At 47.2% G+C, this 13787-nt stretch overlaps 1 protein-coding gene across 1 annotated transcript; it reads left to right on the top strand.

The window, feature by feature from the left end:
* Positions 1 to 1567: 1567 nt before the first annotated feature.
* On the top strand, positions 1568 to 8498 carry LOC135826201 (ribosome biogenesis protein NSA2 homolog). Its single transcript, XM_065338833.1, has 10 exons — positions 1568 to 1727; positions 1829 to 1896; positions 2620 to 2685; positions 3554 to 3607; positions 4101 to 4251; positions 5087 to 5171; positions 5502 to 5596; positions 6340 to 6378; positions 6762 to 6863; positions 7929 to 8498. The coding sequence occupies exons 1-10, from the start codon at positions 1725 to 1727 to the stop codon at positions 8046 to 8048; spliced, it is 783 nt and encodes a 260-aa protein (XP_065194905.1). The 5' UTR covers positions 1568 to 1724; the 3' UTR covers positions 8049 to 8498.
* The last annotated feature ends 5289 nt before the right edge of the window (positions 8499 to 13787 follow it).

Raw genomic sequence — 13787 nt, forward strand, 5'->3', positions numbered from 1 at the left:
ACTTCATTATAATGCTAAGAGCAACAACAGTGGAATTTACAAGTGTGAATTTTAACAATCAAAGCTATTATAATGACGAAACTTCAGTTTAACGTACTGCAAGGGTCGTAAATTTGCACTTTATAGCCGAAATACTGTACATCCGAGGTCAAACAAAATTAATGCTTTTGTGAAGTGCAGGGTCCTCAAAATAGCACCTCAGACTTCGCTTATCCGGATCCCTCGCCATATGGAAGAAAATAGCTGTTACAGATTTGCAGCATACGTGATGCATCCGACATAACCAGTGTTCGGCTATCCGGTTCCCTCGCCTATCCGGACATTCTTTGCGGAAAACTGATGTGTGCGGTTAAGCGAGGTCTCACTGTATAGCCCACTGCAAGAGTACTCTTGCCCATGATTAGTAGGTAATACATCCAGGGTACTTTAGAACGAACTGTTACATGACATCACTCACACAGTCAGTTGGTGGACAAGCTATTGACTAGCCACTCTCATTGTAATATCAAAAAAATTCTTTCTAGTCCAAAGAGTGGTATATATGATAAATAAAAATAGAAATATTTACGATACTTTTCCAGACGTTTCGTTGTTCTTTACCCACTGACGATCCACTGACGATGTTGTTCAGAGCAACGAAACGTCTGGAAATATTTCTATCTTTAGTTATCATAATTATAATATACCATGTACCACTCTTTGTACTAGAAAGAATTTTTTGATATCACTCACACAGTCAGTTGTCGATCACAAATTACTACTCTGCAGTGACTGGGTGCACCTTGGTCTGGTTGACCATGGATGTCGTAAAAATACGAAATCAGACAAGTGCAAGCACACCGGCTGCCGAAGCAGCCCTTTCGGACACAAGCACAGGTGAGCGATTCCAAAAACCAGAGAAATAATCAGCAGTTCGCAAGGAAGTTTCTCTTGGCACTGGGGGCACGTGCGTTGCCAGTAAGATCCAGAAACAGATCATACTGGGAGCTACAAAATACCAAAAGCCATTGAAGTTTTACACACCTTCTCGGATCGATTCGACCCAGTCGGCTGTCCGACGCAAGGAGCCCAGTATGCTCCCCAATGTGGCCATCTTTCTGCATTGTCCACCTCTATTGCTCATCATCCAGCAGTCTGAACCTCCACGAAACACGACAATCTTCGTCCAGGCAGTCAGGTTTCTTCTCTGCATTGGATAGTCCTCGATCTTTTCTTTGTTTTGTATTTCAAACTACGTCATCCGTTGACTTGGCAGATCTGCTCGGTCACATGCACATCTGGTGAAATAGCGCTGGTGCACCGATCTGGTGAAAAAGCGAAAAAATGCACACTCGCCTACAAAAAACGTGTTGCCGTGGTGACCAGTGGCTCCGGCGCTTCGCCATTTTGCGTCTTTTGACCAAAACAGACCGATTTGTGATAGGCACCGTATAAATACGGTAAATTCCAACTTAGAATCGGAAATCAACAGTTTTAATGGAGCATGATTCGAGTTTCGTTGTAGTTGCATCATGAATGACGTAGTGGCAACGGCAAACTGCAACAAGTGTTTCTTTCTTTTTGCAATGCTTTTGTGACCTTTCGCTTTTGCAACTGCAACACGTTTCCAAGCAAGAAGACCTTGCTGTTTAGTTTTTGATAGAATCTCGGAGAGTTTTCTGTGGAAGAGATTGCGAGCAGCTGGGGTTCTCTAGAGCGAGGCGAGCAGATACCCTTCTGCAGTCATGGTAAGATGGAACTTCGGCCCTCCGACCGTTACCGGGAAGCTACTGTCTAAAACCAGGATCTCTCTTTGCTTATCCGTTGGCTTGCTTTCTGGAATCTACAGCCGCAGAACGAACATATCGAGCTCGCTCAGAAGCGCCATGGAAAGCGTCTCGATCATGAGGAGCGCGTGTAAGTAGAAGTTTTGCTTCTTTTCGATGGCGAGAGGGACAAACAGAGGTTCGCCGTTCCCTTGCACGAAGGCGAAAATCAGGCCATAATCAACAAGCAGCTTGAGAATATCAAAAACATGAAATTGTAGATTTTCACATGTTTTTAGTAGCAACGTGATCATGTCGGGCAACGTGATCATGTCCTGGCTCAGGCCCTGTATGGGCTCTTAGCATTGAACCCGCACTCTATCAGTGTATGTTTGCATTGGTCATGAAAATGGTATGCCTTCCATGACATGCTGTATGCAATCTGAAGATATGTATGGATGTTAGAGAGAGAGAGAGAGAGAGAGAGAGAGAGAGAGAGAGAGAGAGAGAGAGAGAGAGAGAGAGAGAGAGAGAGAGAGAGAATACAGATGCAGATATAAAGAATATTAAAGATCTCTCTACATTGTCACGGGGCCTACCCTTTACCCACTCCTTGTTTTCGTAATAAAAAGTGGCAGGGAATGTTTTTTTGCATGGCCAGTAGTGTCTTGCAGTGTGATTGTGGAGACATCTGATCATGATGGTCCTGCTAAGTTAGTTGCAGTCACAATGCACTGCCATTGCCAATGTTCTGATGATGTTTCCGAGCGAGCTCCACCTGATCTTTTCTTTGTGTGTGCGTGTGTGTGTGTGTGTGTGTGCGTGCTTGGATGTGTGTGTGTGTGCATGTGTTTGCCGCCATTCTCCCTGACAGGCGCAAGAGAGAGGCGCGTAAGCCTCACAAGCTGGCCGACAAGGCCAAGAGCATGCACGGTCTCAAGTAAGTTTGGTTCCCTACAGGATGCGCTCCTACTCATCACCAACCTGACTGCACTTCTCTGTCCACTTGATGAAAATATAAATGCACCGTTTCCTATGGTACTGTCAGGCGACGAAGAACGGAGCGCCGAAGAACGAACAGCCTAGAATTTCACCAAGCAAAGCATGCCAATGTATACACGGTGACTCAACTGTGCATAGACTGTGCAGTGCATGGAAATATGAACAGTCTAGGCTACACGCCGGTTGTATCGCGGATGTGCGAACTTTTCTTTTTCCACTAGGAGCGTGCATGTAAATTCTAATCAACAACCTCAGTCGAGTGGCTGGGTATGGGAGATCCGGGTAAGGTAGGCTTGGGTGCCTTGTGTCTCCCGTCACCCGTCGACTTTCACTGCAGCTATGGTAAATGGTGTGTGTGTGTGTGCGCGTTCATTTTTTTACATGTGCATGTGATACCATAATATATTCTCTAATACAAGCGCTGCCCTTATTATTTCAACACCCCTCTACCCCGTGCTTATAATGTTTCGAAAGGCACTCACAGTGCGCCAGCATTAGAGACCTGCGCTAGTACTGGAGACCTGCGCTTATAAAAGAGAATGTACGGTACTGTATAAGTAGAAACACTAGTCCGGAATTTCTTTTCTTCGTTTTCGTCCAAGGAGTTTTCGGACTAAATTAAATCCCGGACTAACGTCGATTTTATCCAGCTTTTCAGTACATTTTACGGTCGATGGACGAAACTTTCGACCGTACCAACTCCCGTTCTTCGGAGGTGGACTTTTTCTCCGATGAAATTTTCTGCTTGTACGGTATGTGTGTTTTTGGGTATTGATACGTATTTTCGCTTGTCTGTTTGCCTGCAGGGCCAAGCTCTACCATAAGAAACGCCATGCTGAGAAGGTGCAGATGAAGAAAACGTAAGTACCGCAATCTTATAGTCAGTGTCTTGCACAGGTAGAACTACTGCCATGGTGAACATGGAAATCCAGTCGAATAACCGGGGCCGGCGCCCTCAGTCCGTACAGGGCATTGCTTGCAGCGCACTTGTTGATCCGTATGCGTAAATCTACTAGTACTCGCGGCTGCAGGGCCAGCACCCTCGGGCCGCTTGGCCTCCGACCGGATTTCCATGTCCACGACAGTAGTATGTATGTATCCTTCTGCTACCCATTGCCAGGTATGTACTGCCATGGCATTGGTCATGGCGTTGGTGGGCGGGCTTTCGAAATCTATTATGCCCATGTATTGACAGTTGTGGAAAGCCGTCAAACTTGTGCAAACTGGCGGTAGCGTGGTTGGCGTTTTGACATCTCTCTCTCGCTCTCTCTCTCTCTCTCTCTCACTGTCTCTCTCTCTCTCTCACTGTCTCTCTCTCTCTCTCTCTCTCTCTCTCTCTCTCTCATCCACCAGTATCAAGATGCACGAGGAGAAGAAGTCCAAGTCTAAGAAGGCTGACGTTGTTCCAGAGGGTGCCGTACCCGCCTACTTGCTGGATCGTGAGGGGCAAACCAGAGCAAAGGTCCTGAGTAACATGGTCAAGCAGAAGCGCAAGGAGAAGGCGGTGAGTGGCCGGTGTGTGTGTGTGTGTGTGTGTGTGTGTGTGTGTGTGTCTGTCTGTCTGTCTGTCTCTCTATCTATCTATCTGTCTCTGTGCATGTCTTTTCCTCCCTCCACCATCCCGAGCGCACGTTCATGGCATGCATGGGTCCTGATGTTGGTGGATAGCTGTTCGGGAGCCACATCCACACTTCCATCTTGTCACGTGACCTTGGCATATAGACAGTGAAAACCAACCATGGCAGTGACATAATGTGATCCATTGACGTCGGGATTGCCTGGAGGAAACTTATAAACCAACATGCGTAGCCAGTGACAGGTCCAGTGATGTGGAGATTGCCTGGAGTTGGAATCAACACAGCTAGTCGCAGATGCATTCATGTTGAGATTTCCTGAAAATTCGAACCAACATGGCGGCCTCGTATGGTGGTCTTGTGATAGGTCTGTGTGCATATCTACACATGTACATAACTGTGTGTACAAGCTAAGTTGTTACACTCTAGTGAAGCCTCTGCACGCCGACCGCTCGCGGGGATCCTCAAAACGTCGTCCCCGTGTATAGTTGCTCTGTCTATCCAGAGTCATGTTAGCGGCGGTGATGCCGTTTGGTCCTGGGTTTTGAGGTCCTCTACATTTTGTAGGACAGGTGGGACTCGCCTTATCAGAGTGATCGCCTTGACAGGTTTTACTATAATTACTTGCAATTGCAAAAGTGATCGATACCGCGAGGGCACGTGTGTGTCGTGTGTGTGTGTTTCTCCTCTGTCCTCTTGGCTAAAGAGCTGCTGGGTGTTGATTCTTTAGCTTTTGTTTCTTGTTGTATGCCTGATTTTGCCCAGGGCAAATGGAATGTACCGCTACCCAAAGTGCGCAGTATGGGTGAGGATGAAGTGTTCAAGGTAGTCCGTACTGGAAAGACAAGAAGTAAGTGGCTGTTTGAAATCTCTCCCTCTCTCTCTCTCTCTCTCTCTCTCTCTCTCTCTCTCTCTCTCTCTCTCTCTCTCTCGCTCTCGTTCTCCACCCTCTCCTTCCCTGGCTTGCTCTCGACGTCTAGTTTCACTCTCTATCTGCCTCTCCACCTGAGACTATTTTCATCCAACCTTGGTCTTGCTGCTTTTGGGGCATTTGTTCCCATCCATTCATATCGTCATTTCTGCTCTCTTAACTTTTTTCCGTGTCGTTTGTGTGTGCGTGTGTGTGCTTGCGTACGCGTGTGTTCGTATTATAATATACCCCCGCTGTCCGAACAAACAGGAAAAGGCTACAAGCGCATGGTCACGAAGGCTACATACGTCGGCGAGGACTTCACCAGAAAGCCCCCGAAGTATGAACGTTTCATCCGACCCATGGTGAGTGCTCTAGTTTTCCTCTGGCAATCGATATCCAGTAAAACTTGTAACTAAAGACCACTGTGACTAGCGACCAGCCTGGTACTACAGACCACTTTGCCAGGCACGGACGGACGGACGGTCTCACATTCATACAATTATGGTTGTACGGTGCAAACCTCTAACTAAGGACCACTTGCCACTAAAGACCGCATTCTCTGGCGCCAAGGGGTGGTCGTTAGTTACAGGTTTTACAGTGGTCAAAGCAGCTTTTTTGCAGAGCACAGTTTGTGCATGGCCCATATACTATGGGCACCACTGTGGTGTGTAACGTCCATCACGACCAGTTTTCAACACAAACCCGGTGGTCATGGTCTACATTGTATTGGTTTTTTTCTGTATGGATCTAACTGTGTGTGTGTGTGTGTGTGTGTGTGTGTGTGTGTGTGTGTGTGTGTGTGTGTGTGTGTGTGTGTGTGTGTGTGTGTGTGTGTGTGTGTGTGTGTGTGTGTGTGTGTGTGTGTGTGTGTGTGTGTGTGTGTGTGTGTGTGTGTGTGTGTGTGTGTGTGTGTGTGTGTGTGTGTGTGTGTGTGTGTGTGTGTGTGTGTGTGTGTGTGTGTGTGTGTGTGTGTGTGTGTGTGTGTGTGTGTGTGTGTGTGTGTCATTGCGTATGTGCTTGTTTTTGTGTGTGTGTGTGCGTGCTTGTACATGTGTGGTGTGGTGTGCGTGTCATTGTGTTTGCTTGATACAATACCACTGTGTAGGCTCTACGTTACAAGAAAGCACACGTCACACATCCCGAGGTAAGAATACGATTCGCACAGTGGGTGCGTTCGATTGCTGCCGTGAATCCATTCACTCTACTCACATGGGGTGATGTGAGTAGCCAGAGGTAATTCATGAATGGATTCAACATCGATTTGCGTGGTAATTCATGAATGAATTCAACATCGATTTGCGTGGTAAATCATAAATGGATTCAACATCAATTTGCGGGGGGGGGGGGGGGGAATCGAACACACTCAGTGCAATGGTGGGGACGTCTCCATGTGACCAGTGTTGAAGTCAAACTGCCCCTTGTCTTATATCATCACCGTCTCCAGTTGTGCCATGGTGCCCTGTATGCATGTGTGTGGATCTGCTCGCTGAGCTGCTCGCATTCTGCTCTTTGCATGCTTTCGTGCAGCTCAAGGCCACCTTCCAGCTGCCTCTTATCGGTGTCAAGAAGAACCCGTCCTCGCCCATGTACACGTCTCTCGGTGTGATTACCAAGGGAACCGTTATCGAGGTAGGTCCACGGCTCCTTGCATGTGACCTGAAGTTGTACTCACGCAAACGCATGTCACCTAGAGACTAAGAGTACATAGCTACCTAGAGTTCACGCCGAGTACTCTAGTTTCAGAAATTTTAGGCGCTCAAAATTGTAGGTATGACGGCAAAAGGCCAGGTTAGGTGAACAGAAAACGTAGGCACGGAGAAGCAGTTCCCAATTAGATTATGTGTGTTAGGCCTCGGTCACACTACGGCAAGTTTGAAGCTGGACAAGCGGCGTCTAACCCCAACACTTGACGCTGACGTGGAGTCGCACTGCAATTTTTCTTTTGCTGTCGTGGCCTTACGCACTTCAAAAACCACTGTGTGGCGAACCGAATCCCTGTGATAGAGTACGGTGCGGTACGCTATTTTTCAAAGGACCCTGTTTTTCATGCTAGTGCATGCAGCGGCAATGCAGCCGATTTGCTCGCGTCATACGCTGCTGCATACGACGCTCAAATTTCCCGCGTTTTCGTCAGGTGCCATTGAAAAACTCATGATTCTGACCCTGATGCAGCATTTTTGCCGTAGTGTGACTGTGGCTTAGTGTTTATTGTGGCTAAATTTTAGTTATGAAAGTGATGCACCCAAAGTACCGAAAAATTATAGAGTCAAACTATTTCCTAGGCTGGGCGGGCATGGACTTTTTCGCATGGAAAATTATTCTATGCATTGTGTACGAGAATTGATCTCACTCATATGTTGAGCAGGTTGTTTGAAACTCACCGGTTGCACAGCATCTTCTGCTGCCGCGGCACTACTTTCAATAGTGTCATTGAAATCCACGCTCAGGGATATGTTATCGACATTGCTTTCGAGTGTAGCGGTGTCCAATTTTGATCGAGTGCAAGAGTTTGGGGCTGAGCAATTTTGGTCTTTTCAAGTGCTGTACAGTGCTGAAAGTATGTGTGCTGTGCATTTACTGTGTGTCCCTCCCTCTCATTTTCTCTCTCTCTCTCCCTCTACCTCTCTCACTCACTCTCTCTCGCTCTCTCTCTCTCTCTCTCTCTCTCTCTCTCTCTCTCTCTCTCTCTCTCAGGTAAACGTCAGTGAGCTTGGTCTAGTCACACAAGGTGGAAAGGTGGTCTGGGGAAAGTACGCCCAGGTGACAAATAACCCAGAGAATGATGGCTGCATCAACGCCGTTCTACTTGTATAAACTCAAACTTAAAAAGTTAGTCATCTTCTTGTACAAAATAGGCTTAGGCAATCTCCATGAAAATCAACACTATCATCATGAAAGGTGGCTCCAGCTGCCAGCATTTGTAAATACTCAACTCCAATTGCTTCTTCTACTACATACACTCCCCTTCGGCTTGAGCTTGTGTGTGTGTGTGTGTGTGTGTGTGTGTGTGTGTGTGTGTGTGTGTGTGTGTGTGTGTGTGTGTGTGTGTGTGGTGTCCTCCTGCGTAAATTATTTTCCTCGTGGCAAAGTGTTTTCGCATCCGCAACCGCTGATCCTAGTTTCCTGCACTGGCCTTTGGCGTGGGCCCAGTTTTATCTCTGCCACTTGTACATATCTTCCCGTCCCTGTTGTCCAACTCTCCCCGCTTGACGCTTCAGAGTCGGAATTTGCGGATGTAAGAAAAAATGTTGTCATAAAAATCAACTTGTGTCATGGTTTTTGTCTTGTTGGGTATGGGAATTGGGGGGGGGGGGGGGGTAGCGGCTCTGGTCATTGGTCAAGGTCTGGACCAGTGACAATGATTATGATAGCCAAGAATTCTATCCACCGTGAACCTTGATAATAATTATCAAGAGTGCATTGAACCAAGAGTGTGCAGCTCCGCTCTAGAGCTGCGATGGTCTCGCCCGCAGGGATTTTGTTATTGCGTCACCTTGGGCAGAAGTGTGATCCTGTGCATAATCTTCCGCTCGTCTCGTGTAGCTGCTGTGACAATTCACTACGTTTAGGATGCCTGAACCTACTGTCTGTTGTTCTGCTTCGCCTATCGTAGCTACGATCTGCAAGATCTTTGTACTTTTGAGCTCTGGCTACGCATGATGGCATCAGTGAGTCAAATGGCCACGAAAGACTGGTGCCATGGAAAATTCTGCTATGGGCTGAGAGATCGTGGTTGCACACTATCGGCGATATACTCTCTTGATGATATGAAAATAGAAATCCTGTGCAAAGCTTCGCCTTACCGAGAGCGATTGCATGCAGATACGGCAGTGCATTGCACCGACCTGCATGGTTCGTCCAACTCTCTGACGCGGGGGGGGGGGGTATTTTCTAGGCCTCTGACGGTGCATGGTGTGCTGACATGTCACTGCAGTTGACAGGCCCGTCACTTGCTGACGGAGTATCGTAGCACCTCTGCCACCCTCTCACCAGGCATTCACGGCTGGCTGGCACCAGCCGGGGAGCATTGGTGTGCGAGGAATGAGACCCGCAGGCCCCGCCATATGTGTCCACTGACCTTCACAGCGATAGCCCTTTATGTATGTGCCACCTGTGCATCTTTGAAAATGAGGCTTGTATTCAAAACAGGCTTCTATCCGAGACAGGCTTGAATAAAAGACACCCAGGCCACACAGCTTAGCTGCTTTAAACTACTTTGCGACTCCCTGGTCCACACCTCAATACGAAACCGTGGAAGAACCGACAGACTCCACGGCGAGCGGGCGGGGGGGGGGGGGGGAGCATTCAACTACCGGTACTTCTTATGGCGGGACCTTGTTTGGCTTTAGAACCGAGTCTTATAAACCGGGCTTATACGACTCCCTGTTTTAGAAAATACATTTATTTCAGAGCCGCTGGTTTTGTTTGGTCACTGCTAGACGGACGGTCAGGATGGCTATGGGGTTAGGAAAAGCCGCTGGCACTGCTAGCTGGTCGGGATGGCTATGGGGTAGGGAAAGCCGCTGGCAGTAAACAAGGAGTACTGGGATCAACATTATACACTCTTGTTGTATAAAAGCCGCGGCATACATGACTTTTTGGGCGAAATTCCGCAGCCTTCTTCTATATGAGACAGGCTTATACCGGTGGTGTACAAGACTGGTATTTCTACGTGTATGTATGTCAACGCTAAAACCAGGCTTATGTGCCGACAGTGCATCTTGAAAATCAGGCTTCTATTAAAGTCAAAATAGGCGTCTACTAGTACCGTAAAGTACCGCCAGAGCGCCCCGTCTCGCGAGAGCGCCCCACCTTGATTTTACAGCCAGAGAAAGGAAAATCGTATGGCAGAGTGCAACGAAGTGTGTACGATGTAAGAATCTTAGTGTACTAAGGTCACACTTGGCAGGTTTTTGTGTGGAGCTTGTGTCCTCTTGAAGGTACGGATTGACTGCAAAACGTGCAATATGTGTACAAGGTTCATGTCGTATGACCTACAGACAGCAGACCCCCTCCACAATACGACCACGAAAGGATGAGATGGTGGGGCGCTCTGGCGGTACTTTACGGTACATGTATGCGAGGCCGGTTTTAATACAAGACACTACGCCTCCGGTACATGGTATACACCAGTGTTACCATGGTTACGCTACATCGCGAGGTGTCCAGGATCGAGTGGTAGGTATTTCATTACTCCCTGTTTAGCCTCAGGACATGAGCAGTGCTGTGGATGTGTGCAATCGATTCATGGACACTTCGATGGTCTCCTCCAGAGCGCTTCTCCGCACACAGTTGCGGAAAAGTGGCGAAGTACATGTAGTTTGTGAAAATGAAGAAAGTTGCGAAACGGTTGCGATTTCTTCCAACACAACAAAAAGTGGCGAGCATCTTTGGGAAAGGGCTAGCAATCCCATCTCCCGATAATTATTAGCCCCCGTTTTCTTTCGACGCGTTTGCTGTGCAGTGAAGCCGAGACCCTAGGTCGGTGGAGCACATCAGACCCCGTCACCACGTCCACGATTCATGCCTGCGATGCTGCAACGCTGCTTTGCATGTCATGATTGGAAGCTGTGGCCTTAGTAAAAAAAATAAAAAATAAAAAAAAATCGTGCACCAGCCTACAAATTACCTGATCACCTAACATGCACTTCCGCCTGCTACTACTGGAATTCCGCCACCTTGCAGTTGATTTTCCCCATTTCTCTCCTCATCAAGCCCTACTTGTCTTTGTACATACATGTACATGTACTACATGTACTGTAGTAGTACTGTTCTTTCAATCAAAATTAATGAACCCCTCGATAGGCACATTGCCTTTGGGTCATTTCATAATAATACTACTACCGATACATGTATGATGCACAGCAATTACCGTGATGACTGTCATGTACGTTTACATTGTACATTGTATACATGTTCATGATTGCATAATCAGGGTGCTAGCCTGATATGTCTGATTTCAATTATTTAATTGAGAAGCCTCCCGTGGAAACTCATGCAGTAGAGTCAGCAAAGTGTTTCCTGCTCATACAGCAACACCACCACCCCATTATACCACCCCATACCACCAAGTCACCGCCGGTAGTTGTTCTTCTTGTATGCTTTATTGTGGGAATCGAAACAGCTTGGCATGAGCCTACAAGTACATGTACTGCAGGGGCGTACACCGCTCGCCTCCAGGAGTGGTTCCCATGCCAACTGATGCACCAACATTCACACAATTGAAGTGCTGTTTTTCGTATCCCACGGAGTTTCTGCATATTCTCCTCAGGCTGGGTGAAATTAAGGGTGCGTTCTTAAATCCTCTCGGGAAAGTTGGAGACTCTCCGAAAAGTTCGAGAGCTGTTCTTATATCCTCTCCGAATTTTAGGAGGCTCTCCAAAGCTCTCCAAGCTCTCCAAGCTTCAGTTGAAACTTGGAGATTCCCGCGGTTTGGGATCAGCGCATGCGAACTAGGCTAAAACAGAAAAGCCAAGTGTTGATCATGAGTGTACGCATTTCCCTTTTCGCATACGCACAGCGCATACTATATTCGTGGCACTCAAGATCGCGGCCCCTTTGGCGCTTCATTTTGCTTGACATCTGCACAATATCTCCGAATTCTTCGAGACCCGTTCTTGAAGAATCCCAGTTTCTTCGACTTCTCTTTTCTTCTTCTCCTAGAAGCTAGAGAATTTAAGAACGCACCCCTACATCCACAAGCTGCTGGACGATGATGTCATTACTACGCATTATTTTATGATTTTTAAAAAAGGACAGAAGCTTTCCCCGTTTTATGGATGTTTTGTTCAACATGACGATTGCATGCGGTCTTGAAAGCTGCCTAAGTTTCGAATCATCTGGAGCAAACATCACACAGGGCAAGCAGAAGCCACCATTGCATGCCTGTCAAAAGACTACCCAGGGTAACTCCTCTAACAAGGGTAGTTGAGAGTGGCGCTGTTTGCCATCCGTCTGGACACGCACAGGAAGCGAAATCCTTCGCCTTCGGTGGCGCACAATGATTGTCGATGACGGAAATCTTTTCCGTGTCCAGCAAATTTCGGGGGACTGGATTCCGCTGTGGACGTCGACTTTCAGAATATCCCGTCCAACACACTTCCATGTTGTGGTGAACACTTTCACCTCTGCGCCCTGGGTTCACTCTTGCATCTAAAGGGCTACATGCTTCTACACGAACTCACACTCATCACAGCGACCTTGCCATAAATAGTAAATACTTTCAAGCTTCTATCTTTGCCTCTCTCTCCAAAACTGTAAAAGTCAAAAAGCCCCGAAAAAGGATGGCACATGCGCCTCACAAGCGGAGCTGGGGAAAGCAAATGACGTCGCGTAGAGCCGACGTGAAAAAAGGGAAGTAGTAAAATTATAACTAAGTAATCGAGATTCAAATCACGAAGCTCGCGTAGTCTACGCGACACACATCATGTCATTGAAGTTAGTTTTGGATGATCCAGCAGCTTCCAACAACGGTCGCTCTACAGCTTCGCCGACGATTTCTTCCTCAACGCTGCTCGTTGGATGCAGACTTCGCTTGCAAGTCAGGTGCGTCTGCATTCTCATCTATCGCTTGACCTTCGCCACTAGCACTGGCTACACGCTTTGTCTGCAGCTCAAAATAGCTCTGAATAGAGCGCTGGCCCTCTGGATGTCGACGCTTCATTTTTTCTTTTCCACAAAGCGAAAGCATTGTCAAAACACGACCAACTAATTACTTTGTCAAAACAAACTCCAAGGGAAAATTTGACTCTCAGATCGAGGAATCCGGCGATGTAACTACAGTAGAGACTTTGTTGAACCCAGTTCAGTACGCTGTGTCCCAGCACTACTTTCACACCTGGGCTAGTCACCGTCCTTGATCGGACCGTCAGGCGGATGCCAGGCATGCACTTGCACTGTGAGCGCTGGGCCTGGATCAACAAATTCTCTGTACCCACATGGAATTTTTTTACTGGTTCCCGGGCATCCCGGGAACCGCCCTATGTACGCCCCTGTACTGGTGTGGAAGGTTGTAGTAAGGTCACACTGTTTCCTAACACAGTGTCCTCCACCTTGTTTCATGCTGTCAATCTAACAATAATAATGTGTGAACTATACAAGGTTTATCTAATTCTGGTTTTGAACCAGTATTTATAATAGATTATAATAATAATTACTAGTATGTTCTGGTATCACGTATGTAGAACATGACATTTGTATGTACAGTGTACATGTACAGCAAAACCTGTCAAGGCAACCACCCGGATAAAGCGACCACCTGTCCTAGAGGACCACTTCAAATTTCCAGTCAAACTGTGACCCTGGATAAGGAGACCACCTGGTAACTGAGACCACATTTTTTAAAGGTCCCTTGAGCGGTCGTCTTAGACAAGTTTCACTCTATTAGCAATGGACCCACTGGCTATGGAATACCTGTACATGTATCCGTAGAATCAAGACTACTGAGTAGATTCTACATGTGGGAACATATTCACTCTTGCTAGAATCTACATTCCATACTTTCACACAAAAGGTACAATGGAGGTTACAGATTTGTCGCAACTCAGAGTCAGA

The sequence above is a fragment of the Sycon ciliatum genome, chromosome 10, assembly GCF_964019385.1.
Source record: "Sycon ciliatum chromosome 10, ocSycCili1.1, whole genome shotgun sequence".
NCBI classification, from domain to species: domain Eukaryota; kingdom Metazoa; phylum Porifera; class Calcarea; order Leucosolenida; family Sycettidae; genus Sycon; species Sycon ciliatum.